Raw genomic sequence first — 27,057 nt, forward strand, 5'->3', positions numbered from 1 at the left:
AGGAACGCAGAGTCCCCAGGTGCAGAACGCTACAAATCCTTATTTCCTGACAACTGATTGATTGTTCAAACACATTCAAGCAGAAACTAACAGAGTATAAGGTTAAATAACAACTTGGTGGCAGCTGTTAGGATTAAATAATATCTCAAATTAAGCTATTATAATGCTAAAAAAGGTCCTTGACTTTAGACAAAAATGTCTTAGCAAAAACCCAAACATCAGTGTGTTATCGGCACCATTCACATTCCAAATCCAAAACACAGCACTGTACTAGCTACTGAGAAGAAATTAACCCTATCCCAGCTGAAACCAGGACAGTGACCAATCCCCTGTTTCTGTATCATTCTTTCTTTGTTGCCATTTTCTATAAAACACTGTGCTGCTTTCCTCAAAGGTGCAGCACTTGACACCCTGTTCTGCAGATTGGTAACAAAACCGAGTATGCCTCAGTGCCTTGGTGTTGCTTGGTTCTTGCACACTGGATGAAAGAACAAAGGGGTAACAAAAGGGGTCTCCAGGAAATCCTGTGGAGTGGCCTGGCCACCCAGCAGGTCCTTGAGCAGGTGTGGTCATGGCTCAGACATGTGGCAGGCAATAAGGGAATTACCAGGGTTCTGAATTGGGCTCTTGTAAGTAACAATTTTGAACACCTTGCACAGAATTTAAGGTTTCACACAGAACTTAATTCACACACAAAAAAATCCGGGTAGGTTGTCAGGGACATGCACTGTTAAGTATTTTTAGAAGCCTGTTCCCTTAAAGGCAGTTTATAGTCCCAAGAACAAGGACAGCAGTTAAATGTCAATACAGTTCAGAAATCTGCTGTTTGCTTATTTTAACAGACATGTCTGACCTCTCTGTACTTTCTCTGGGTGCCTTGGGCATCATTAGCTATTCCCCAAGTCAGATGTACACAGCTTGAAAATACAAAGCAATAACTGGCTAACAAAAAAAGAGCAACCCTCTAAGAACCCACTGGATTAGGCATTAGTGTGTCCCCATCCCTTGACAAAACACCTGAAGTCTGCTGGCCAAAGAAGCATCAAGAAAGCTGTGGGCATCCACTCATGGGTCACTGGTCTGTTGATGTGGTGACACTGGCAACTCACGAGAGGCAACTGGGCTTTCTCACTTTAGGATTGTGTATCTTTCCACATTGGTATTTTTCCTCGTGAATCCTTGTGCTGCTAATAGTCCTTGTGTCAACACCCCTACCTCTATTTTTAATTTTCCTGTTCTCTTTCTACAGACACGGCTCTGTCTCGCAGTTTATCAGCTCCCTCAGAAGGCTGGCCCAAAGTCATGCAGCCAATCCATGTGATCCAGGCTGGGCCTGCTCCTCAGCTGGTGGCTGAGCGCCCTAGGAGGGAGGTTAGTGACAGCACAGGGTGGGGATCTGCTTTTTGGTGCCTCAGTATCTTTTGATCATAATCGTGGTTTTAGGCTAGGCTGGAACTGACTTGTACCTTTGCCTAAGAGACTGCAGCCAGCAACACGGACAAGCTGTAGTGACAAAGCTCAGAGCCACAGCCAGGCTTGCCAGCCAGGGTCACTGGGGGGGTCACTGCTGTGTGCCAAGGCTGGGAGAGCTGCTGTGTTCTGCTCTGCTTAATAAACCAGTGCTATTAATGAGCATTTGACAGTGTCATCAAAAATGTGTCAGCTCAAGATATCAGAAGGTTTTTAAAGTAGTGAGAATCTGTTTCTTGCTTAAGCATGTGCAAATCTGATTCTGTATATATAGACTGCAGAGAATTATGTAACATCTTTAAAGAGATGGAAAAATGGTTTTATTGATGTTAAATACTTGCTCTTCAGTGATAGCAATATTTCCATATGATATTCACATGTCACATTTTATGGATGTCAGTAATCTATTTGAAAAAAATAAAAAAGCAGTTCAGTAGTTGGTAATGACAATTGGTGAGCAGTTCCTGTTCCACCCATAGAGTAGGGGGTGTGATGAGTTATTTAATTCTCTAAGCAAAGCAAATATATTTTCTCAACAGAAGCTTATTGCCAAAAGATAAGGTGTTACTTGCCAGAACTTACAGTGGATGAATTTTTGTCCACTTAGTTTTCTTGAAAGAATCAGTGAGGCCTTCTCATTAAAACAACCAGCACATGAATCCTAGCACCATAAAGATCTGCCAGTTATTAATTATTAATCAGCAAACTAAAAATAAATGCATAAAATAATTTTTCCTCCTCTGCTAATTTTAAAATAGACAAGTGTTCTTGTTCTTCTTGAAAACAAGACATTCACAGTGATTACAGTAACCTTTTTTAAAGAATATTTATTGCTTGTGTACAGTAGTGTCTCCGGTAGTGCGTCTGACCCTGGCATTTGTTAGGGTGCTGTTTCCCTGTTTCAGAATTGGATGAGAGGCTCTCTTCTTCCTCTGAACTCTCAGAAATTTTGATGTGTTTTACAAGTATTTCAAGATGAGAAATATTAAAAATACTCAGGTGTACCTTTGACATAATCTGTATAGTCATACTATCCTCAAAAATTTGCTTGAAGTGTTGAAGTAAAATGTCCTTTGTCCCAAACTTGTGAACGATGCATAATTTGTTTTAATTACTGGGAACATACTACAATAGTATGTGGTTTATTTTCTGCAACTTATCTGATAATAAAAACATTCTTGGGTAATGACAGAACTGCAAATGCTATTAACCCAATTTTTGAAACGCCTTATTTAGTTTTCTCTTCATAGTTGTATGATAGTTAGTCTCCATTTATTTCTGCTGAACATCTGACCTGAAAATATAGTTATTTTGCTGAATGCCTGACAAGAAAGTAGAATAGTTTTGCTCACCCTTTTCAGTTAAAGTTATTTGAGTTATGGACAGATTCCTTCTAGTGCAATATTTATAGAAAAGCATCCATCCTCTTCCTTACAGTCCAGCCTTACAAAGCCTTTGGGAGAGGCGTATTTCCAGATTACACAAGTCTTTTCAGAGCCAGACTGTGCTCCAGGCCTGGTGCTACATCAGAGTAAATGAAACAGACTGCAGCACGTGGGTGCCATCAGCAGCATTTTGGGAGGCGCTGCCGGGCTGTGAGGTGACACCCGGTGACACACAGCCCTGCCTGTGCGGGCTGCAGTGATACACGTGTGATAATTTGTGTTTTTGTTTTGGCTCCGGGAGCTAATGCCAGGCAGCACTAATGAGCGAGTGTTTGTGTGCACGGCTGGCAGGAACACACCCGGGGCGCTTGAGAAAGCCCTGCAGAGCTCGGGTCCCTTCTACCGACCCTGCCTGCGAGGAAACCACGGCTGCAGCGAGCTCTGCCCCATTGTCTGCGGGAGCTCCGCTGCCCTGCGGATGCCAGGGATTGTTTTCTGGAGTGATGACATCATGCTGGGATGGAGATGAGTGGAAGTGTCTAATATTTCATAGACTGCGGCACAGAAACCTGTCCTTGCTTGGGAGAAGGGCACTTTGGTCTGAAGATGTTGGGCTGGCGTTAAAAATAGATACGGGCTGCTTGCTTTTGCAGCAGAGAAAAAAAAAAAAGAATTAATGTAAAGCTTTTTCTCTTTCAGATAATTTTAAGGTAAATCACGCCTTTAAAATTATATGCTGGTTTACACGCTTAACACCTCAGAAGATGAGGAGCCTTGTGTGTGTGAGTGTAGGTCATTGAGCGTGGCCAGGGTGTTTAGCGAGGCTGACGAGGGAATGGGAACGGGAACAGGAATGAGAATGGGTACGGGAATGGCAAGGGGCCCGGGAGCGGCCGCAGCCGCCGCCCCTCGGCGCCGTTTGAAAGTCACCAAAGTTTCCGAGGCGCGTTCCGGCGGCGCTGATTGGCGGAGCGCCCCGCGGCACGTGACCGGCAGCCAATGGGGCGGCGGCACCGGCCGGGCCGGGAGCGGCGGTGCGGGAGCGGCGGGAGCGCGGTGAGAGCTCGGCACGGCCGGGGCAGCGGCACCGGGGAGCACGGGATAGGAACGCGGGACTCTGCCCGGCTGCGGCCCCGCGCAGACCTGAACCCCCTCCATCTTCTGGAGTTGTTGGTGCGGGCGCTGGTGGGGCGGGGAGCGGAGCGTGGGAGCCGTAGCCGCTGGGTTACCCCCGCCCAGCTGCGTGCTCCGCATGGGAATGGGGCTCGGGAGCGCTGCCCCGCTGACCTCCCGGCTTGCAGCTGGAACCAGCAAGGTCAGGCGTTTCAGCGGAGAAAAGTGCGGAGTTTCCTTAGGAGTCGCTGGAAAGTTGGAAGTATCGGAGCTGGACTGGTCACTGGGAAGAGCAGGGTTTTGCTGAAATCAGCGCTTTGGTAGAGGAGCCCCGGAGAAGCTGATAACTTTCCAGTGCTGGCTGTGGGATTCTGTAGTGATCCTGGTGTTGCCCGACAGAGAGACACGAAACAACTAGGTTGTTTAGTGCGGTGCTTTATTGAGGGCCCTGGGGTCTGAGGACTAGTGTCCAAAGTCAGAGCCCACCATACCCCTTTTCCGACAGGTTTTTATATCCTTTACAAAGTGATTTACATACAATAGTACAATAGCATATATTCTTCAAGACAATACAGTTACGTAAATCTCATAGATATTATTTCTATAAAGTCATAAATTCTACACGCTTGTTTACTCAAAACTATAGGTTACCCCCCTTTAATCCCCCTTGCTTGTCATCCCACCACCAGAACCCTTTATCATTGATTATACATTAACCTTTATCATTTATTTATTTTACTGTGTTCTACATGCCCTGCTAGATCCTTTAATTATTTATTTTGCTGTGTTCTGCATGCCCTACTAGATCCTTTAATTATCAGTTTGTGGTTCTTAGTACATTCCCAGGGCCTGCTTGTGAACTGCTGCTTTCTAAGCCTTAGCATAACTACTGCTATTGCTATATCTACATTAGCTCTTTTCTTGTTATTTTTGGTATCAACTCCCCCCTTTTGAGCATTCTTCAGATTTTCTGCAAGGATGCTCAATTCTTCAAGTAATGGTTTCTAAGTAGGATGGTGAGTCTTCTCTTTGACTTGGTAGAATTACTTCTTTCCGGGTTAGTGCTCTCATGACACGTCGAGTATGAGTTCCTTCTCTAGCAATCATTCCTAAAAGACATCTATACATAATCATGCAGACTACAATAATCAATACAATCATTATTACATATTGTACAATTGATGATATTCAACCAGAGACCTGGATTCCTAGGGAGCTAAATAGTGCTCCTACCCAATTATGTTGAGCTTCTTCCTGGACTTCATGCACTTTTATTTCAATTTGTTCCAATTGACTTATATCCTTTTCTACTTCTTCTGTGACATTTGGGATATGTACACAGCAATGATCAACCTTTTCTTGGAGGTATCCACAGACTCCGTGTTCTTTTAATAAGAGCAAATCTAATGCCATTCTATTTTGGACTGTCATTCTTGTTGTTGCTTGCAACTGTAAGTTTAGATCCCTAAATCCTTTCTTTGTAACTGCGGCTAACCTCTCAGTTTGTCCCAATAATTTATACAGCATCTCCCGGTTTCTATATGTAGAAATTTGTGCAAACAGGGATTCCAGTACCCATCCAAATTTAACTCCTGATGAGGGTTCATGCCACTCATCTTCATCTCCCAATCCTAGTTCTTCTGCCACCTCATTTGTTTCTCTCTTTGTTCGTGGCTGTATCTCTCTTTGTGTTAATTTAGACTGTTTCCAGAGAGGGCAGAGGGTAGGGACCCCTAACGTAATCTGTGTGACTGGGCCGTTAATGGGCATATGGGTAGTCCATTGTCCATGCCCCATTACCCACACCGAATGCCCTGGACTCCTGACGGTAGTCGCCTGACAATCTTTCCAAGCCCCCTTTATTTCTCCTGTTATTGTATGATTATATCTTTGACATTCACAGCCCCATTTTAGTAGTATCCGGACTGGCACTAAACCAATTTGGGATTCAGGGGTATCACATGTGATGATTTTGCTACAATTCCAGCTAGGTGTAGGGGTCATTCGATCCCGTCTTACTGCTTCGGTCCCTAGCATTCTTAAATGTTTTTGTTCCCTTTGGCCTGACCATTCGATACACCAATGTACTGGTCCTATGTAGCTATAAGATTCTAACAAGCTGGGACCCCAAATCGTTTTCCACTGTTCCCATTCTTCCTTCCCTTCTTGACATACTATCTCATAAGAATATTCAGTGACTGGTTTTTGTCTTTTTTTCTTTATGTCATAAGAACACCATCCTACATCCTTGAACCGCCCAATTTTTGAAAAAACTGCATTTGGTAATTTTTGGCATTCACTCCTTTGTCCTGGTGATGACCATTGCCCTCGAACTGTATAGGTTTCCTCTACCATCTTAGTATGGTTCTGCATTACTTTATTACATCTTTTTGTCCCATTTATGGTTTCTGGAGGCATTTCCCCAACGGGAATAATGCCCCATGGTATTGGATCTCCCGCTGCTTTAGGTAGAGGTAAACATGCAGTGATGGACGTAATATTTTGTACTTGCCCAAAATCTCTAACTAATCCCACTATTAAATTTTCTTGTCCCAATTCTTGTTGTGTTTTTCCAACTTCTGTCACCTGTCGTACTCTCCTATTCTTTTTTAGAATATCTACATTTATTTCTCCGTAGTCAAAGCTTTCTCTAATCCACACAACACATGAGAATTGTCCTACCTGGTCAGCTTGCATATGAGATATCATCAATGTGGTGCTACCTCTTTGCTGTTTCATATCCCAAAGTGTCACGATCCCTTCTGTAAATACTTCGTCTGTGGTGATTTGTCTCCAAGCTGTATTTACTTCTTTTAATCCAGCTCTCTGGTTGCTAGAAAACAGACAGGTTAAATTTACTCCCACACCTTCCGGCACTATTACATCTGGCTCTGGAACTATGATTTTAACAAACGCTTCTCCCACCTGCATTATACAGACTAATGTTAAAAGAACTAAGGCCTTGCCCTGAACACCATTTTTGTTGCTGACAGAGGCTGTACTTCCCATCTTGGCTGGACCTTCTTGATTCGAGTGTAGTGAATCCAATTTTCGATCCCTTGGACTTTCACTGCCGTGTAGGTGGTCATGATCACCTGGTGAGGACCGTCCCATACTTCTTTCAAGGGTTCCGTATTCCAGTTCTTCACATATACTTGATCTCCTGGCTGGATGTCATGGACAGGATTTTCCAAGGGCAGAGGCCGGTTCCACTGCAATGCTCCTCGCAGTGCTGTAAGGACTTTATTTAGAGACAAAACATAACTTAGCAATACTTGATCTCCTACTAAGTGAGGGTCCCCTTTGTAGGTTGCAGCATGATATGGCTTGCCATACAAAATTTCGTATGGACTTACTCCTATCCTTTCTCTGGGTTTAATCCTGACTCTTAGCAAGGCTAGAGGTAGTGCCTGAGGCCACTGTATCTTTGCTTCCTGACAAATTTTCTTAATCTGCCCTTTTAATGTCTGATTCATCCGTTCTACCTGGCCGCTAGATTGTGGTCTCCAGGGCGTATGGAGATCCCAGGCTATCCCTAATACTCTGGCTACCTCTTGGACTACTCCAGCTACAAAGTGAGGTCCCCTATCTGAGGACATTCCTAATGGGATCCCAAATCTAGGAATAATCTCCCGTAGTAAGGTTTTAATTACTTCCTTTGCCTGGTTAGTCCTGCATGGGAAAGCTTCTGGCCATCCTGAAAAGGTACACACATACACCAGTAAATAACGGTACCCTTGTGCTTTTGGTAGCTCTGAGAAATCTATTTGCCAATAGTCTCCCGGTTGCGGCCCAACTCGTAGCTTTCCTAATTGTATTTGCCTTCGTGTCACTGGATTGTTTTTAATACAGACTGGACACGTGGCATTAATCCGTTTTGCCATTGTTAACATCTGGTTGGAAATCACCTCATGTTTTAAGAATTGTACTAATGCGTCTGCCCCCCAATGGCACTTGTTATGTTCGATTTCTAAAATTGTTTTCATTACCTTTGTTGGCAACACAACTTGACCTACAGCTGTGACATACCATCCTTTTTCATTCTTCTGGGCCTGGAGAAATTGAGCAAGTTTCTCATCTTCAGGTGTATAGCATGGTTTCTGCTCAAGAAAGGAAGTGGCAGGGTTAAATCGTGCTGGTAATAAAGCTAATTGTGTCCATACCTCTCGGGCAACCTGTTTGGCAACTCTGTCAGCCAACTGGTTTCCTTGGAACGCTTTTCCTTCTTCGTTTTGATGTCCTCTTACATGCATCACTGCTACTGCCTGAGGTTTATGCACTGCTTCCAATAGTGCTAATATTTGTTCTTTGTGCTTAATTTCTGATCCTTGAGAATTTAACAGTCCTCTTTCTTTCCACAGAGCTCCATGTACATGTATTACTCCAAAGGCATATTTTGAATCAGTCCAAATATTTACTCTTTTCCCTTGGCTCAATTCTAAGGCTCTTACCAGAGCTTGTATCTCGGCCTTCTGGGCTGAAGTTCCCGGGGTTAAGGCTCGAGCTTCTATTATTTGTGTCAAAGTCACTACTGCGTATCCCGCATACCTGGTTCCGTTTTCCACAAAGCTGGATCCATCTGTAAACAGTTCCCATTCCGGATTTTCCAAAGGCTCGTCTTTCAGGTCTTTCCGGCTGGCATACACCTGTTCAATGATTTCCACGCAATCATGCGTCAATTCGCCTCCTTCTTCCTGGCTGCTGCTCCTAAGAAATTCTGCTGAGTCCTTACCAGCTGAGCTTTTTCTTTCGATACTCGGTATCCAGCTTGTCCCAGCATATTAAGTAATCCGATAGTGAGTCTGAGGCAAACATCCTTTTCTGTGGAAGCTATAAAGATGTCATCAACATATTGTAGGAGAGCAAATGAGAAAGGTGGTTCTTTTACCTGAGTCGTCTTCCATTCTTCTAACTCTCGAGCCAATTGATTTCCAAAAATAGTTGGTGAGTTTTTAAATCCCTGTGGTAGACGCGTCCAGGTGAGCTGCTTCTTGCGTCCTGTGTCTGGGCTCTCCCACTCAAAGGCAAAGTATTTCCTACTTTCAAGTGCCAAAGGGATACAGAAAAATGCATCTTTCAAATCAATCACTGTGAACCACTTAAACTTTTCCGACACAGCTGTCAACAATGTATACGGATTAGCTACAACTGGGTGTATATCTTTAGTGATGTTATTAATTGCTCTTAAATCTTGAACTAATCTATACTTACCATTTGGCTTTCTGACTGGGAATATCGGAGTATTGAATTCTGACTCACATTCCTGTAAAATTCCCAAGCTAAGAAATTGTTCAATCATGGGTGCTATTCTTATTCGTGCTTCCAATTTCAAAGGGTATTGTCTTACCCTTACTGGGGAGGCTCCTTCCTTTAGTTCTATTACGGCTGGTTGTGCCGCCTTTGATTTTCCAGGTACTCCTGTTTCCCATACCCATGGTACTACAGCTTGCTCTATTTCTTGTGGTATTTCTGCTGCCTCAACTTCTTTTATTACAAACAACTTAGCAATATTCTCCTCGGGAAATTCCAATCTTACTCTACCCTTTTCAAATATTATCCTTGCCTGTAACATTGACAATAGATCCCTCCCGAATAGCGATTCTGGGCTATTTGGCATATATAAAAATTGATGGTCAAATTCTTTCCCCCCAAATTTTATATCTAATGGACGCAAAAATGTTCGTTCCTCAACTTGTCCCGTAACCCCCACTACTTGGATAGTAGAATCACTCAAAGGTCCTAGCTTAGTGTTAACAGCTGAGTGTGATGCCCCCGTATCTACTCTAAATTCTAACTGTTCCCCATCTACTTCCATTACTACTTTCAGATCCTCATCTAGTCAACTTGAATTTTGATAATTCCCCATCATAAAGGCCTGGGCGACACCTTGCGGATTTCCCGGGAAAGCACCTGTATTATTCATCATTCCCTGATTTCCATCCCCACTAGCTATAATTCCTCCCCCAGAATTCATTCCTTGGTTGAGAGGACACTCATTTTTCCAGTGCCCTCTGTTTTTACATATAGCACATTGATCTATCCCTAGCTGCATTCTTCCTCTTCCCACGTTCAATTGACCCATAAGTTCTCCCGTACCCATCAGCCTCCCCCCCCTTGCCATCCCTCTTCCCCCTCTTAGTCCACGTCCTCCTCGGCTCCCTCCTCTCATATTGTTTCCAGCCACTTGCTGTAACGCTGCTAACATAGTAGCCTGCTGTTTCCTAGCCGTTTCTTTTTCCCTATTATTATATACCTTCCACGCAACTTCCAATAGCTTATCTAAATTCCGAGTATCTTCTCCCTCCAATTTTTGTAGTTTCTTTCTAATATCTTCCTGAGACTGCCCCATAAAAATTAATGCTAGCTGTAATTTTCCCGACTCTCTTTCAACTTCTAAATTAGTGTATCTACGAGCTGTCTCCTTAAGCCGCTCTAAAAAAGTTGACGGAGACTCATTCTTTTCCTGCCTGACCGAATACAACTTAGACCAATTCAAAGTTTTTGGTATTCCATTCCGTATCCCTTCCGTTAACAATTCCTGATAAGCTTTAAGTCTCCGAGACCCGCTCGTCGAGTTGGGATCCCACTCCGGATCTTCCCTAGGTACTAAATCATTTACTGTACCATCCACAAGCCGTAACCTAATCATTTCTCGTGCTTTCTCTGTCATAGCTTTAAACACCATTTCCTTTTCAGTAGAATCCATTATTGTGTCTAACAAAACTTGTAAATCATTCCAGTCCGGGTTCTGAGTCTTAATTACCATCTTTACCACCCGCGCAGTCCGTTCAGGGTCCTCCCGATACGCCCCCGCTGATTGTTTCCAGATTAGCAAATCATTCGGAGAAAAGGGAACTTTCACTATGACTCGTTCCCCCTGCGGCCCGACTGCTTCACGCAGTGGGACCATTAAATGGGCACCCTCCTCCTTTTTCTTTCTTTCTACCTCCCACCGCCCTCTCCGAGTTCTTTCACTTAAGGGGGTTCGTGGTATATCTGCGGTTTCTACTTTTGCTTCCCGATCCTCCCTTTCTACTTCTGGCATGCTTTCTCCAAAGTCACGTTCCTCCATTGGAGGGGCACTAGGGGCTACCAACAAAGAAACATCCTCCTCAGGTTCCGAAAACCTAACCGAGCATTCCTTCTCTTTTTGCCATCCCTTACATCCTTCACAATTCACCTTTAATGTTTTCAAAACCATGATCCCGCACTCCTTTTGCCACTCTGGTTTGTCTTTCAAATAATAAAAGAGGTCTAAATACGGTATTTCATCCCATTTTTCATTACTTTGTAGGAAATGCATCAAAGGTGTAATAATGTCAGAATTCAGTGTACCATTTCTAGGCCATTGCATACCATCGGGTTCATATAAAGGCCACACATTATTACAGAAATCAATCAATTTCCTTTTACTTAGTTCTTGACCAAAATTCCCCGCATTCCAATGTTGTAATAAGCAGCCCAAAGGCGAATCGTCCGGGATTTCTATCCCGGAACTTGCTAGAGTTTTAAACGTTTTCAAAGGCATCATTCCTAAACAGAATAGACAGAAAAAGAAAGAAAATCTATACAGATAGAAGGATAGACCAACCAACCAACCAACTTGTCACCCTCCGACGCCGCGGGGGAACAAGTGCCGGACCAGCGCAGCTTTCGCCGCGTCTTACAGCCGGCGCCTAGGCTTTACCCAATTACCCAAGACGTCTTTAGCCCAACCCAGCGGAGCCGATGCTTCGTCTTACGGGCAGGCACCCAATACCACAAAAAAATAAAGCACCTTCGGGCTTACCTCCTGCAGTTGTCCGACAGGCGCGGGGTCGGGCACGAACTGATGACTCCCCGAGAATCACTCGGTGCCGGCGTGGAGTGGATCAGGACGCGAACCGCCCCAGCAGCCCTCGGAGTCCTGCCGCGGTCGCCAGAAAACTGTTGCCCGACAGAGAGACACGAAACAACTAGGTTGTTTAGTGCGGTGCTTTATTGAGGGCCCTGGGGTCTGAGGACTAGTGTCCAAAGTCAGAGCCCACCATACCCCTTTTCCGACAGGTTTTTATATCCTTTACAAAGTGATTTACATACAATAGTACAATAGCATATATTCTTCAAGACAATACAGTTACGTAAATCTCATAGATATTATTTCTATAAAGTCATAAATTCTACACGCTTGTTTACTCAAAACTATAGGTTACCCCCCTTTAATCCCCCTTGCTTGTCATCCCACCACCAGAACCCTTTATCATTGATTATACATTAACCTTTATCATTTATTTATTTTACTGTGTTCTACATGCCCTGCTAGATCCTTTAATTATTTATTTTGCTGTGTTCTGCATGCCCTACTAGATCCTTTAATTATCAGTTTGTGGTTCTTAGTACATTCCCAGGGCCTGCTTGTGAACTGCTGCTTTCTAAGCCTTAGCATAACTACTGCTATTGCTATATCTACATTAGCTCTTTTCTTGTTATTTTTGGTATCACTGGTGCTCCCGTGACCTCTCCCTTCTCTTTCTCTTTTGTGGTGATTTTCTTTTGTATGGCTTAAACAAAAGAAAGGCCCATGTGTTACAGGAAGACCCCTTCAAGGGGAATATTTTAAGCAAATCTGATTTTCATAGGATGGGATAGCTACTTTTTGGGAGTAAAGAGGTGGTTTGTTTTGCTTTACATTTAGGAAAAAAATGTTCTAATAGGAGCTTCATCACCTCTGTTATGGATATTTCAGTAGTTGTGGTACTGTTTTACTTTTTGTTACAATACTAATTTCTTTGACTTGGACTATAAGGTAGGCCGACATTGTTCACCGAGCTAAATGTTATTTTGTGACGAAAAAAGTTCAGTATCAGGGTTGTTTTGAGTCCTTTGTTCTAGGATTGTTTCAATCTAGATTGGGGCCCTCATGAGTTTGGGTGAATTCAGACTGATTCCCAAATTGAAGTTCCTTCAATAATTTAGTGTGTTGCTTTTCTTGATACTTGCTTTTTTTCTTAGGAATTTTGCAATTCTGCTCTCACTGGTGCGAAATTGTTTTCCGCAGCATTTATGCTGCCGTGTTTTTGTCATTGCTAAATTCCAGTCCCCACCCATGATCGCTTCCACTTCCTGCATGATGTGGAGGTTTGTAATGCCTGTGACCAGTTCGTGCTGCCTGCACGCAGGAAGCCTGGCCAGATGTTTCTTCTGGCTGCATGTGTGTGAAAACAAGCAAGGTGCAGCCAGTGTGTGCCTCTTACAGACTCTTTCTCTCCTTTTCCAGCGTTTAAACAAACATTTCTAAAACCTCCTTTAACCCCTTTGCTCTCTCTGCTTTTGTAGTGAGCCCAGACAATGAGGAGTTCCTGATTAATTTCTCTTCAGGCATTTTGCATCTTGTTTCCAAGTTATTAAAAGTCAAGTGGAGAAAGCAACTGGGGAAAACCAGTCATAGCCCTAGCCTTTCTACAGGTAGTTTAACAGGACTTACATGGTTTTTATTTGCACTCTTCTTAGACAAATTTCAGAAAAAAAAATTAAAAAGCTTTAATACTTTGTCTCAAACTTGGAGTTTTTCTTTTCAGCTTAAGTTTGTATTTTTCATCTTTGGTTAGTTTGAAAATCCCAGCTTAGCTTGAGCTAAGATGTAGTGCAGGGAAGGAAACTATCAGGTCTCCCTTGAATATTGCTGCAAAAAATGTGTGCCTGAACAGTAGCCACATCTCTGGAATAAGTACAGGTCCAGTGTCCTTCCATGTATTTGCAGTTGAACAATTAATTTTAAATTACAAGTACTGTTTATTAATGGTAACCATGAAGCAGAGTGAACTCTTAGTGGATGATGTCCTCAGTGGGCCCATAATCTCATGTTCACAAAGACAAACCTGGCACTGAAGGGTGCAGCACCTTTGTGCTGCTGGGAACATTCACAGGGCTCTCTGGAGGCCTTATGGATCAGTTAAGGAAAATTTTACTCTATGCAGCCCTACAATCTCAAAAAATGCCAATTACTACAGTCTTTTAGGTCTTTCAAAGTGCACCATGAGAACACAGGAGCCAGATCTGAGCATATTCAAGATTTTGAAGCTGATCAAGCTGTCCCTTGGTTCCAAAGCATTGTTTGAAAGCTTTTCAGAGCAAGATGTCTTGCAGTTCATCTTTCCTGAATCCTTCATTTTTATCTTTCCTGAATTACTTTTGTTGACTGTCCAAACACAGATACTGGATTTATTATGGTGATTGTGTCAGAAAAAATCCTTTTTGGATTTTTTTTTTCTTCACAAGTGTCTGCAAGGATTGGTGTGTGTTTACACAGTGCCTTGTGCAGAAGGACATGCTTATTAACATCAAAGGCATTTTCAGTTCACTTAAAAATAACAGAGTAGATGTGACATAAACTATCCTAGGTCAAGAATGTTAATTATGCTTGGTCATGATTTTCTTTTTAATGGGCAAGAGTACTGTTTGGAAAATCACTCCTTGCTCACACTCCTTTTCCTTTTTTTTTTTTTGCCCAGTGCATTCTTTAGCCTTGAGACCTAATGCTGGAAATGTGTCAATAGATTATATAGTGATTTTTTTTTTGTTTGAAGGAACACATGTAGCTTTGTCTAATTAATATTTTGTGTCAAACTCAGTTATAAAAACTAAAGCTTAGTAACTTTTCTCCTCAGTTGCCAACTCCCCTTTTAAATAACACTGTGATTTCTGTCAGTGAGTAGCTGATACTGCACTGAGGTATGCAGGCACAGCCCACAGCTGTGCTGTGACTCTGCTTGTTCCTTGCTCAATAATCTGGTAATTACTTGGGCTGTGAAGAGGAATTGGGCTTTGTGGTATTGCTTGGGTATGTAAGAATTGGCCTTTAGATTGCCAGACTACTTTGAGTAGTTTTGTCCATGGTAGAGGTAAGAACTACTTGGGTTTGTCTCAGTAGAGTTTCTAAATAGGTGGCTGTTACTCAATCCTGTTTATACCTGATGGTTTTTTGGAGAGGAAAGTCTTGACACAGGTTAAAGGTATTTTCTTCCCTAGAGTTCAGAAGATGTGCAGTGTATGCTCATTTTCTTTAGGTAAGACCTGCTGCTCAGAGGGTCTACTCTACTATTTTATGAGTATCATAAATAGAGTAGAAGGCAGGGCTGGCATCTGAGTTGTCTTTCAAGGCTTCAACCATCCCTTCTTTGTTCCATGAGAATTCCCTCTAGGAAATGTTTTGCTCAGCAGAACTGGAGTTGGAACTTGGTAGAACTATTTCTTCAGTCATTAGATTTCCATGATGCAGTATTTTGACAACTGCCACTGTCATGAATTGTTCAATTCCACCTCTGTTGTTCTTGATCTTATTTGGTATGAGTTTGGTTAAATTGATAATGTCTGAGTGGCATCTTTGCCTCACCTAGGGCTGGACATAGGCAAATTATGTAGAGCACTAGGTTTGATGTTTTTCCATTGTCAAGACTTAACTCATATGAAATTATGTTTGCTGCTGACCCGTTTGACAGAGTGTGTCATGCACATCACAGAGTGTTTATTTTATTAAATTGTGGTGTTTAGATACTTAAGTCCTCAAGTGGGAGTGACCAACTTAAGGTTCTTGATTCCCTTGTGGCTCTTTCATGTGTCCCATTTGGGACTGTGTCCTGTGCCCGGGTTTGTGCTGGCACAGGGACAGCTGTATTGCTGCAATTTTATCTGCATACTTAACCCAGCACTGGTATCCTGCTAAAACCTCTGGGGAGCTTTTACCCTCCCTTCTCCCAAGGCTCTCTGAGGTATCCAGATATATTGTAGCCGTACAAGGATTTTGGTATTTCAGGTTTAAAGTTGGGTAGCTTTGTCTATGTTGACCTAGGAAGAAATTTTTCGCGTGTCCAGCAGTTATGTCCATAAAAAGTTCATGTGGTCCTTGAAATGTTAACTCAGGGAATCAGTATCTTGAGTACCTAATCTCTGTCTCTTTGAAGTTTCTCTTTAATTTCATGATAGGTGTCTTTAGGGCTGTTGAATGCAGTGTGTTTGGAGCTAGAGTTGTGCCTGAGATGTCTTCTTTCCCTTGTGTTCTCTGTGCATTGGCACAGCTGCAGCTCAGGTTTGGAGTTTTGTGTAGTTCGAGGTGCTGAAGGTGCTCGTTGCTGGGAATGTGGTGTAAGCCTGCAGCAGCCTTGGGAGAGCTGGGGAAAGTGACTTTCACATTTATGGTCTGACAGAGCCCTGTCAAGGCTGATCTGTAGTTTGGTCTCCAGGCGAGCAGTGTGTGGGAGGAGGGGTGTTCTGCTCTGCAGCAGGAGGGTGAGGCTGCCCACTGCCTTTGTTCTTATGCTTGACCCTTTAATCTTTCAGGGGAGAAAATGAAACAGGAGTTTTAGACTTTGAGGACTCATTATGGAAGACTCAGAAGGACATCACTTTAGCTCAGTAGAAGAGGAAACGAGATACTGGAAGGAGTTGGCTATGAAATACAAGCAGTGGTAAGGCAGTAGCTTCATTCCTCCAAGTGGGTGGATAAGGTGCATAACACTTCATGCAAAGACACAGATCTTTCATTGTTGCTTGTTTAGTTTGCTGGAGTATTTTTTCAATAGAATTGTTCATGAATATAAAACACTTCTTTCATCTTCCTCTCTGTTCCTCACTTTTTGTTGCTAATCAATAACAGCTTTGTTGATATTTCCAAATAAATAATAAGAATTGAATAGTAGAATAAATGTGCGATGGCAGTGGACAATTGGCAAACTAAAGAGTTGCCACATATCCTCAACATCTACAGTGTGAAGACAGATTCTGGGGTTTTTCTGTTTATTTGGATTTTTTAGTTTGTTTGCCAGTTTGCTATGGGGTGACTTCCCATGCATGGCAGGAAACATTTGCATGTATCTCTCTTCCTGTTGAATACATATTTTGGAGGAGGATATATAGCCTTCTGTGTTCAAGAACAGTGTTGTTTTTACCTTGAGTGTACAAGGGATGTTTTTTTCATTGTTCATGATGATGAGTTCTGTTGCTGCAATTTCTCTCTAGTGCTGAGAATACACAGGAGGAATTGCGTGAATTCCAAGAGGGGAGCCGAGAGTATGAAGCTGAACTGGAGACTCAGCTGCAGCAAACAGAGTCCAGGAACAGAGACCTCCTGTCAGAAAACAACCGTCTGCGCATGGAGCTGGAGTCAGTGAAGGTGAGAGCTGCAGGTGCACGTGTGTGCACATCCTCAGTGCACAGGTGAACAGGGCAGGGGTTTGCAACCTCTGCCCTGTGGTGTCAGCTCAGCATTGTAGAAAAATTGACCAGGAGACTGCAGAAAGGAAAGTCTTGAAAAGTAAAGAAATGCCAACCTGTTGTCTGCCCTGAGGATTCTGTATTCCTTGGTAGTGTCCCTGGAGCCCTTTCACAGGCTGTGGCTGTGTCTCAGGATAGATTTCAGATGGGAGAAAATTGTCCACAGTGGAGTAGAGACTAAGTGTGAACACAAGAGAGCTGCTGTTCTATTCCTTCTTCCATCTATTTAGTGCTTTTGTTCATAGCTTTCTTGCTGTGTGCATCATGCAGTCACAGATAATATTGCAGAACAGTCAAAGCACAAACACTGCAGCTGTGTTTTTGCATTACGTAAGGAAACTCAGTTTTAAACCCTTTTTACATAGTTGTATATTTATTATCTGATATTCCAGATAAGCTGGCAAGCAGCAGCCCGTGGGTAACACATAGAATTGAGAGTTATAAAACAGTTTCAGTCCTGGTTTTGTTATTGAATCTGTGTATCCTTAGGAAAAAATGAGTTATCCTCTTTGCACTTGGTTAGCATTCTGTAAAACTAAGAACCAGCAGAAAGGCATTAACTTCCAGAATTATAAAACATAAAGGATATGAACCTATTGAGATGGGGCTTCTTAACACAATAGCTTGAGAAACAATGAAGCTTTCCAGAGTGTGAAGAGTGGCAAGTGCCTCGTTTCAGTCTCTCAAAGATGGTGCTGTGCTGACTGAGAGGTTCAGGAAATACTGGTGAGTTCTCTTAAATTTGGAAAAAAAAAGTCACTGAAATTGGTGTGACTTTTTAGTTTTAGTTTAGGCCTTTTGTTTACAGATGAGTTACAGTCACCCAAGAAATACTACAATGTGTTTTGTAGGGCTAGCTCAATCTCTGTGGAAGCAGAGATTAGTGTAATTACACTTCTTCTATTCAATTGCTTGCAATAATGAGCTAATGGGAGTGAAGGTATTTGTATAAGTGATTAATCACCAGATGAATCCAGGTTTGCAATGCCTTTTGTTCAAACTGATGTCCAAATTATTGTCTTAAGGAAATACTCTTCTGTGCCAGGCAGATGTCTGTCCCTCTAGCACCAGCATAACCATTTCCTCCACTCCCTGCTTTTTGAAAGCAAAACCTCCAAGACTTTAATTGTATTTACATTGCTTTAATCCTTGTTGTTCTTTCTTAGCACCTTAGAAATATTAAATGTTGTACATGTTATATGCACTACTGGTTTGCTGTTCCAGGTAGCCACATAAACCCATGGAAACTGATGGGTTTGGAGAGAAGATAAAAGTTTTAAAGATAAAATCCATAGATCATTTAATTGAGGGGTGTGTAGACTATTTTCTTTCTCTAGAGTAGCTGGAATGAGAGGAAGGGCCAGTGAGCCAGGCAAAACAGTGAAGAATGAACATAGCAGAAGCAATACTGAGCCTAAAAAAGTGGAGGGTAACCATGTTTTAGAAAATCTGAAATTGTTCTTCACAGTAGATAACTTTCTTAAAATATATTCTGCTTAAAATAAACCATTCAACAATTGGCTATTCATGCAGCCTGAAAACTGCTGTAGCAGCCTGCAGTTAAGGAACAGAGCGACCATTGAGGGCCAGATCAGCTGATAGTTTATTACAATTGGCTAAAAACAAAGACTCAGACCTTGCAGTTCTGGTCTTTTATCTGAATCAATTCAAGAGCAAAGCATTAATCTCATGAAGCTATTGAACAGCAGTGTTAACTGAGCCCATCAGGGGTTGGGATCTGCATCTAGGTCAACACCAGTGAACTTTGCCAGGCCCACACAACTTGTGGCTCTGAGCTGACCAAGCCAGTGTGTGTGTCTGCTCCCCCTCAGAAATCAGAGCTCACACTATCCAAAAACTGATGGGAATACTGCTTTGGAGGGTTAGTTTAGAGACTCCTGAGAAACTAAATGAAAGCAAAAGGTGCCCCTTGAAGCTTAGAGGCTCTTAACTGTGTCTCAGAGATTTGGAATTATAGCAGTGTTACCACACTGCAGTCAAATAAGGATTTCTTAGTTCAGGATGGATCTCCCTCCCTCTGTGCACTTCATGTGCTAAAATAGCTGTCTTCACATAATTATTCACACTAGACTACTTGCCATAGTTCTCAAATTCCAGTGCATGGATTTGTTTCCTGTGACTTAAGTGTTTTGTACTTGAATTCTGTCTGGAGAGCACTTCAGGAATGTTGCTTACACAGCAATCTTGGAGTTTCCAAGAAACCTCTGGCATGTTGAAGTGGTCTGGTAGCAAGGTGGTTGAGTATAAAGCATTGTAATAGTGTGCTGTGGAGCTTTCCCTGTCACATGGGAGAGCTTTTCACGTCACATACTGTGGAACTAACTCTGCGTTTAGTGACAGTGCAGGAGAGAGAGATCTGATGTGGAAATAAGTCTTCCTCCCTGCCTATGCCTGTCTTGAATGTACCCTTGTGTATGCGGTGTAGAGGGAGACAGAGTTTGGTTCCCATCCAAAGTGTACCTGTACCTGAAGTGTTCTGTCATCTTGAATTCTGAACCTGCTTTGGGCTAATAAAACCACATGGGCAGTGCAGAATCTTCCTGATTTAAACACACCAGCATTTAACAGTGTCACACTTGGAATTTTTAAAAAATTCTTGTTGCTTTGGCTCTTAAATACTGCCTGACTTCATATTAGGGTTGAAAATAAATGGCTTCTCTTGTACTCTGCTTTGTGTATTGTTAAATTATGCTCAATCAGGCTGTCTGGGAGAGGGAAGGAATGGCCCTGTGCTGTGAGTGTTGGGAACTGTTCCCCAGCACTTTCGGTTGATAAGGAGTGACAGGAAGAGCTCTTGTCTGCTGGCAGCCCAGAAGTATGTGAGCAATTGAATTTGAATTTGTTGGCATTTTACCATATATAAAGTCACATTTCTCAAAAATCTTCAGAGCATCTGTCTTTGCTTTTGACGGGGCTCTGACAATGCTGCAAAAAGAGAACGTGTTGTTAAGTACCTGCTGTGCTGTTTGATTTGCCTTTGAGTAGGAAAAGATTGAGATGCAACATTCAGAAGGATACAGGCAGATCTCTGCACTGGAAGATGACTTGGCACAGACAAGAGCTATTAAAGAGCAGCTTCAGAAATACATTCGAGAACTCGAGCAAGAAAATGATGATTTGGAAAGAGCAAAAAGGTGATCTGCTTTTTGTGGTTTTTTATTTATTTTTCACCTCTATTCTGTCCTGCAAGCATGGTGGCACTGTTTGTGACACTACTTGTTAGCGTTACCATTCTGAACTATCACTTGTCTGATGATTGTGTTGAAGATTTGTTGCAGATGGGCAATGTGATACTTTTTTTTTTACCTCTTCTACTCCCCTGACTACACTCTTTCATATCTTACAAACTAAAATAAATAATAATAATAAAACATAGCAAACCAAACAAAAATCCTAGTGTCCATTTTCTTGAAGGATCTGATAGTGACACCTAATGCACTCTTTTTCAGAGCCACTATAATGTCCCTGGAGGATTTTGAACAGCGTTTAAACCAGGCTATTGAAAGAAATGCTTTTCTGGAGAGTGAGCTGGATGAGAAAGAAAACCTTCTGGAGTCTGTGCAGCGCCTGAAAGATGAAGCTAGAGGTTAAACAGAAGTTACTTGTATATTTTCCTTTCTCTCCCATTACCTTGTAGCTGTTCAGTGCTCTCCATATTCCCTAGAGCTGGGCTTTTAACTTTGCTTATTTAAAACCTGCTATCTGAAATGTAGAAACAAGTAAGAAAACGTAAGAATGTTCTGTCCCCAGTCCCTGAACTCCTGGCATTGTTCCAGAGCACTCTCAGAAACAAAAGTTTGTTCCAGCCTTTTCCTAATCAGGGCTTCAGGGAGTCGAGCCAGTCCAGCTGGGGCATGTGCTGGTGTGACTTCCCATGAAGGTCAGCTTTAATACGCACTAACCTCATTGTTTCCTGGCCTTGGAAAGTAGAGTCAGTTAAGCACTAATAGGGAAGTAAAACAGGAGGGCTCTGAATTCTGGTTGCCTTGGAATGCACTGGCTTTTTGCTGTCTGTCAACAAGGCCCAGTGAGAAGAGAGACCCTCCAGCTGGATAAATATCTGTTTTCAGATCTTGGATTCTGTGCCCTTCGGTGATACATAAGCTGCAGCCAGGCTGTAGGGACATAAGTCCTGTAGGGTTGTGGGACAGAAGTGCTCTATCCCTTGGCCACATAATGATGTGGGTTCCACCTGGCCTCAGCTCAAGTTCATGTGGAAACCAGCATAGAAAAGGGCACAGCAGGTAGGATCTCAACCTTGCAGGGAGCCAGAATGTAGCCAAGGTGTCCAACTGCCAAGCCTCAGACTTGATATGCTTTGTCTACCAACCTGTGACATTTGGAAAGGAGTTAATTCCCTGTCTGAAGGGGAACTTTGTGGAAGGGCTTGAAAATGAAAGCCAGGTAATACAACTGAACTAACACTACTAAAACATCTTGAGTTACAATCTTAGAAAGATCTTTAGCTTTCTGGATTTGAAGGTATGCCTGGAGTAATCTTTTACAAGGATAAGTGACTTTACCTCACCTCTGTGAGGAGAAAAATCTTTGAAGCAAAAGATTACCTCCTGTTTTTATTTTAGTGTTTGCATACTCCAGCATTTGCTATGTGTTGCTTCCTTCATAGATCTACGACAAGAGCTTGCAGTGCAGCAGAAACAGGAGAAACCCAAGACACCAATGAGAGCTCCCCTGGAAGCAGAAAGAACAGACACTGCAGTCCAGGCCTCCTTATCTGTGCCCTCAACACCTGCAATGCGCCGGACACCCATGAGCATACCCACCTCTGGGATGTATAGGAGAGGTGACTGCCAGGGAACCAGCTCACAAATACCATTTGATACTCCTGTTTTTGCTATAGTTTGGTCTCTTCTTTCCATTCCTCCTTTAGCCACAGAATCAAGTGTGTAGTGTAGTGTCATCTAAATCAAATCACCATGGTTTTTGTATTCATAGACTGGGACTTTTGTAATTTATTCATAGTTTGTTCTTTTCAAGTTGACTTGAACTGTCTGGTAATAGTGAGGGATAAGATGAGCTGTTGGGGTTTTCTGTTAATTCACAACTGTCCTAGAGATGTTGGTCTAATTTAGGGGAAAGGTTTTAAAAACCTGTATGATCTTTAATTGTGTTCCTTGAATTGTCTTCTCCAAGACAGTAGGGTCAATCTTATTTTATTTTTTCTTTTCTTTCCATGAGTAACATATCCTTCTTTAACCTGCAATATAGGTCTTGAGGACAGTTATGGTGCAACCCCTCTCACACCAGCTGCAAGAATATCTGCACTTAATATTGTGGGAGACTTGCTGCGAAAAGTAGGGGTGAGTGATTACCTGCCAGGCAATGCTTTTGGAAAGCTCTTGGAAACTGTGGCCAGCACTACTTGTCCTGCTGTTCAGGGCAGACTGAAAACAGTCTCTGTCCCCTAGGTTAGTTAAGTGTGGCCTTGGGATTGGTCTGGACTCCAGATGTTTCTGACCAACCCCCAAATAAAAATGGACCATGCTTGTTTTTCTAAGTTCTAGTCCAGATGGGGATAAGATCTCTCTCTGTGAATTTCTGGAAGTGTATGTGCAGAAAAAATAAGTCAGCATGAGTAAATTGAGAAGGGATCTGTTCCCATGAAAAGCAGAGAAGTCAGCAGGCTGGTACCTGGTGTCCAAAAGGCTTCTGGTGAAGCTTGCCTTAAGGGTCCAGTGGTCTTTTGAGCAAGGCCTAATGTCCTGCTGAGCTGTAGTGCTGATGCTGGGAAAGTTATCCCATTACTTGTGTATCCCATTCCTTATCCCTCAGTGCTGTGTTGTTACAAGCATTTGTATGAGACTTTGATGGGCTGAGCTGCAGAACTGATACAGCCAAAAAGCAACTCAGTAAAGGTGGAGTGATCTAGAATGGGAGCATATGATGGAGAATAAGATATCTGTGACTCATTCCCTCTGGTGTACCACCTAATACATATCTAGGGAAGCTGACAGCTCATATGAATGTTTAGTAATCTAAAAATTTATTCCTGTAAGAAAGATGTAAAAATCAATCTGAGGAAAGTGAAGGTTTTGTGTTCCTGCTGATGAAGAGCATCAGCTCCCTAGAGAAACAAAGATTCATCTTTAGAGAGATGACTGTCTTCATATCTTCACAAATTCAGAACTCATGTGGCACTAGGGTCCAACAGGTTCCTCTACTGGACAGCTCACTCTTAAAGAAAGAAAAATGTCCCAAACCCACACACTTCAATGCCATTTTGGTGGGCCATGATCCCATCTTCTGAAAGAGAATGGTCAATCTGACACTTGCCTCATCTGTTTACTTCAGGCTTTGGAGTCCAAGCTTGCATCTTGCCGAAACTTTGTGTATGACCAGTCTCCAAACAGACCTTCAGTGTCCATGTACATGAACAGAGATGTCCTTGAAACACGCCTGGGTCCTCATCAGCCTCTTTGTGATACAGGGTGAGTGCTGGGCTCTACTGGGGTCTTAGTGACAGCTGTTGCTGTTGGAACTTGAGGACTGATATTTAGTATAGAAGTCTTTGTTTTGGTGGAGACAGATTTGTTTTCAAAGTATGTGAATTTCAGTTATTCAAGATTATGATTTGAATGTTTCAGGTCTGTTTAAAATTTGGAGTTGCTAGTGGCTGAAATTTGAAGGCTAGCTGCTATCAAGTTTAAAATATCTCAAATCTGAAGCAAGTGCAAGACGTGCTTTGTTATAAATCAGTGTTTAAATGGGACAAAGTACAACAGTTCTTGCTTATTGGTTCAATATGTTCTTGTACAAGTGGTGTCTCAGGAATGTTATGGCATTCCCTTATCATAGTTAAGATTCTCACTTATGGGAGAACTTGAAAAAAGGTGAGTAGTGAGTCCATTTAAAATGCTTTAGAGTTGCTAAGATGTGTTTTTAAGTAGCAACTGACAGGAAGTTATCTTACTCAACGTACAAATTTCTCTGAATGATTGAACCAGTTGTCTTTTTTTAATCAAATGAAGAAAAATCAGCAAGGTTATTGCAAGTTGCCATTCAGTGTCTCCTTAAACTCTGTCAATCCTGTACTGCACATTCTTTAGGTTCTGTGTAAGTTATGTGCCTATAGTACATTATGTTTCAGACTTAATTATTTAGCCAGAGCCTTGTGCTGGTTTGTGCTGGTACTCAGTGTCCAGTGGTATTGTTTAGGAGTGTTCCACATTGTACTTGCTCTCCTAGCCTGGGAAGAAACCTCATAAAAGCTCCTGCAAGAAAGCCTCAGGGGCCATATATTTACATATTCATGCAGCTCATTATCGATCTACTTCTGCAATGCTGAGCTGAAATTCCAACACCTGTAAAAGATGTGTTCAGTACTCAAAGGGAAATGGAGCCCTGTGCTACAGTGAAAACTCTGCCAGTTAAGGAATGGGTTCATGCAGTGCTCAGAGTGATGTTCCCTGATCCCAGCTGAGTGATTTGTTCTGGAAGTGAGAAGTTCTGAGCATGGTTACACTGAGTGAGAAGTGCCCTGACTTCAGTTTTGCATTTGCAGGTTGGTGAAACGCCTGGAGTTTGGATCACGGCCTTCACACATTCCAGGACCCGTGAGCCATCCCTCACAAAGTGTTGTCAAGATGCTGCTATGAAAAGCCTGGCTGGCTTTGAGAAAAGAGAAGAAATGTGTATTTCAAGCTTTAGTTTTAAAGAGAGTATCAATGAGCAAGCAGACAGCAGTGTCAGGGTAGGTGAGAACTGAACAAGAAGTCACAGCTGACAGTGGCTTCCAGTGTGGCCTCTGGGCAAGTTCTCTGGGTGACAAAGTGTGACAAAGCAATGCTGTCTGTGGCAGTGCAGGACTGGGAATTGCTTCCTGCATCAGCTGCTGTAAATAGCTCCTTGAAGATTGCTTTTGACACTGCCAAAGCCATTGTCCTTCTGCCTACAACGCAGCAATATTCACTATGCAGCTCCTCAGGCTTTGGCTTTTGGTGTTAATACGCCACCAGTGGTGGCTGGAATTCTGCTTTCTACCATGGGTATTGTGTGCTGAAGTCACCCAAATTAAAGGAGTGTTTTTATGTGGAGAAAGGTGTATTTCTGCAGGGAAGCTACTGAGCTCCTCATGGGATGTTTGCTGACCAGGGTGTTGCTGCACAAAATCCTGCCTCTGTAGTGGCAAGATGTTTCTGTAAGCAATGATTTCTCGCTCAGAACAGGTCATGGTTAAAGGTGAGACATGTCTAGTGCTGAGAGTGCTCAGGAGATCCCAGAGCTAATAGCATGTAGACATAATCTTTTAAATTTTTTTTAACCCCATAGTGGCTGGTGACTGTAGGAGGCCAAACCTGGTCAAGTTTCTAGTTCTAACATCTTGATAGGTGGGTTTTACTGCTTTACAAACCTCCCTTCACTAAGGTGCCTTGGGTGTTAGTGATTTTTAAATTGTTTTATTTTTCATTATGAATGTATCAGCTGTTACTAATTTAGAAATGCTTGTTTAACCTGAAAAGCCCTTTATGTTAGAGAAGTGTATATGAGTAGAGAATTATTTTCAAATAATTTTTCCCCCTGTAGAATATTACTGCATTTGTTTTTAAATGGAGTAGATTCATTCCCAGTGTTAATGTATTTTATGGAAGCCTGAACTTGTAAAACTTATCATGACTAAACAATTTTTATGTTTTATTTTTTGTGGCAGGAGGTGGGTAGAGCTTTCTTGATAAAAGAATACATAAATTGATTTGGTTTTTTGGTTTTTTGTTTTTTTTAAGGAAGAGCTGTGAAAACAGCCACTTCCTTAAAAGGAGGCATCTCTTTCTCTAGAATGTGTAAACCACAGATGATTTCCATTTCTCAGTCTACCTATGAAGTTGGTTTAACTGAGGAGCAGAATAAAGCTTATTTTGAATGGGAGTTGTTGATGCTTTTTAAGTTTTTTTGCATTATTACTGTGGTGTATGGTGTATATGTGTTCGGTTTGCTGGTTCTGCTCCAAGCACTGGTGCTTAAGACCATTTAATATGAAGTCTGACTAACTTGTCTCCTTGTTCCCACACATGCAGCCTCACAAACTGTGTTGACAACCAGCTCTTGAACATCTTTACATAGCTGGGTTCTGTGCTTGATCAAGCAATGACCAAGTCTTATCCAGTAACTCCTAACTCCTCTCTGCTCAGCTTGTCATCTTAATTGCTCTAAATGGATTCTTCTTTTACTCTTTCATGAGCAAAGAGCATTCTCTGGGCTCTGGTTCTGCTTGCTGAATGGTAGCTAGTCTGAATCCCTGGTTCATGATCTCTGCACTTGTCAAACAATGCTTAGATTTACATAATTGCTTTAGCTGTCAAGGTGGATGTTTGTGCTTGATTTGCCCTCCCTGTAGTCACAGTACTTCAGGTTCACTTGCTGTTCAATTAAAGGCATCAAGTAAGCTCTCTGCACTGGATTTAGAGTGATTTTACGTCCTGCTTTGCTGTGCATGGCTCCCTACTGCCCCTCTGTGACCACAGAGATGCTGCTGTCTGAAAGTGCTTGAGCTGCATGGCTTTGTGGTAGGTTCTAGTAGCTCCCAAGAGTAGGTTGTGGTCTTGCTGGAGTGCTCCAAAAATAAAAAGCAACTGCATGCTGATCCCTTAGTGCAGAATAGCTTGGCTTGGATCCCTGCATTCAGTGTGGGCTGCTGTTTCTAATGGTTTCAGCCTGCTCTAGAGGCTTTGGTTGGGAATGTTTCTGCATGTAACAGACATCAAAGGGTGTGCTCATTGCCCACACACAGGTTGGGCCCTCACTGCTACCCAGCTCCTGCACCTGAGTGCTGTGAGTCTCTGCAGGTCCTGTGTCTGTCAGCTCT

At 42.5% G+C, this 27,057-nt stretch overlaps 2 protein-coding genes across 6 annotated transcripts; one reads left to right on the forward strand and one right to left on the reverse strand.

Annotated features, from left to right (window-relative positions):
- Nucleotides 1-3,873: 3,873 nt before the first annotated feature.
- NDE1 (nudE neurodevelopment protein 1) lies at nucleotides 3,874-25,932 on the forward strand. 3 transcript variants are annotated; one of them, XM_033074385.2, is made up of 9 exons: nucleotides 3,874-3,911; nucleotides 16,284-16,411; nucleotides 16,962-17,115; nucleotides 20,223-20,371; nucleotides 20,687-20,823; nucleotides 21,865-22,041; nucleotides 22,467-22,558; nucleotides 23,550-23,686; nucleotides 24,760-25,932. In XM_033074385.2, the coding sequence occupies exons 2-9, from the start codon at nucleotides 16,326-16,328 to the stop codon at nucleotides 24,851-24,853; spliced, it is 1,026 nt and encodes a 341-aa protein (XP_032930276.1). In that variant the 5' UTR covers nucleotides 3,874-3,911; nucleotides 16,284-16,325; the 3' UTR covers nucleotides 24,854-25,932. The 3 variants fall into 3 exon arrangements, with proteins under 3 accessions (XP_032930276.1, XP_032930275.1, XP_032930277.1); XM_033074384.1 differs by lacking the exon at nucleotides 3,874-3,911 and adding an exon at nucleotides 3,926-4,028; XM_033074386.2 differs by lacking the exon at nucleotides 3,874-3,911 and adding an exon at nucleotides 4,069-4,170.
- LOC117003982 lies at nucleotides 4,826-12,132 on the reverse strand. 3 transcript variants are annotated; one of them, XM_033074382.1, is made up of 2 exons: nucleotides 11,758-12,132; nucleotides 4,826-7,209 (listed from the first exon to the last, which is right to left on the reverse strand). In XM_033074382.1, the coding sequence occupies exon 2, from the start codon at nucleotides 7,080-7,082 to the stop codon at nucleotides 5,157-5,159; it is 1,926 nt and encodes a 641-aa protein (XP_032930273.1). In that variant the 5' UTR covers nucleotides 7,083-7,209; nucleotides 11,758-12,132; the 3' UTR covers nucleotides 4,826-5,156. The 3 variants fall into 3 exon arrangements, with proteins under 3 accessions (XP_032930273.1, XP_032930272.1, XP_032930274.1); XM_033074381.1 differs by having other exon boundaries at nucleotides 10,732-12,132; XM_033074383.2 differs by having other exon boundaries at nucleotides 7,084-7,209; nucleotides 10,732-12,132.
- Nucleotides 25,933-27,057: the final 1,125 nt, after the last annotated feature.

Source organism: Catharus ustulatus, chromosome 16 (genome assembly GCF_009819885.2).
Source record: "Catharus ustulatus isolate bCatUst1 chromosome 16, bCatUst1.pri.v2, whole genome shotgun sequence".
NCBI classification, from domain to species: domain Eukaryota; kingdom Metazoa; phylum Chordata; class Aves; order Passeriformes; family Turdidae; genus Catharus; species Catharus ustulatus.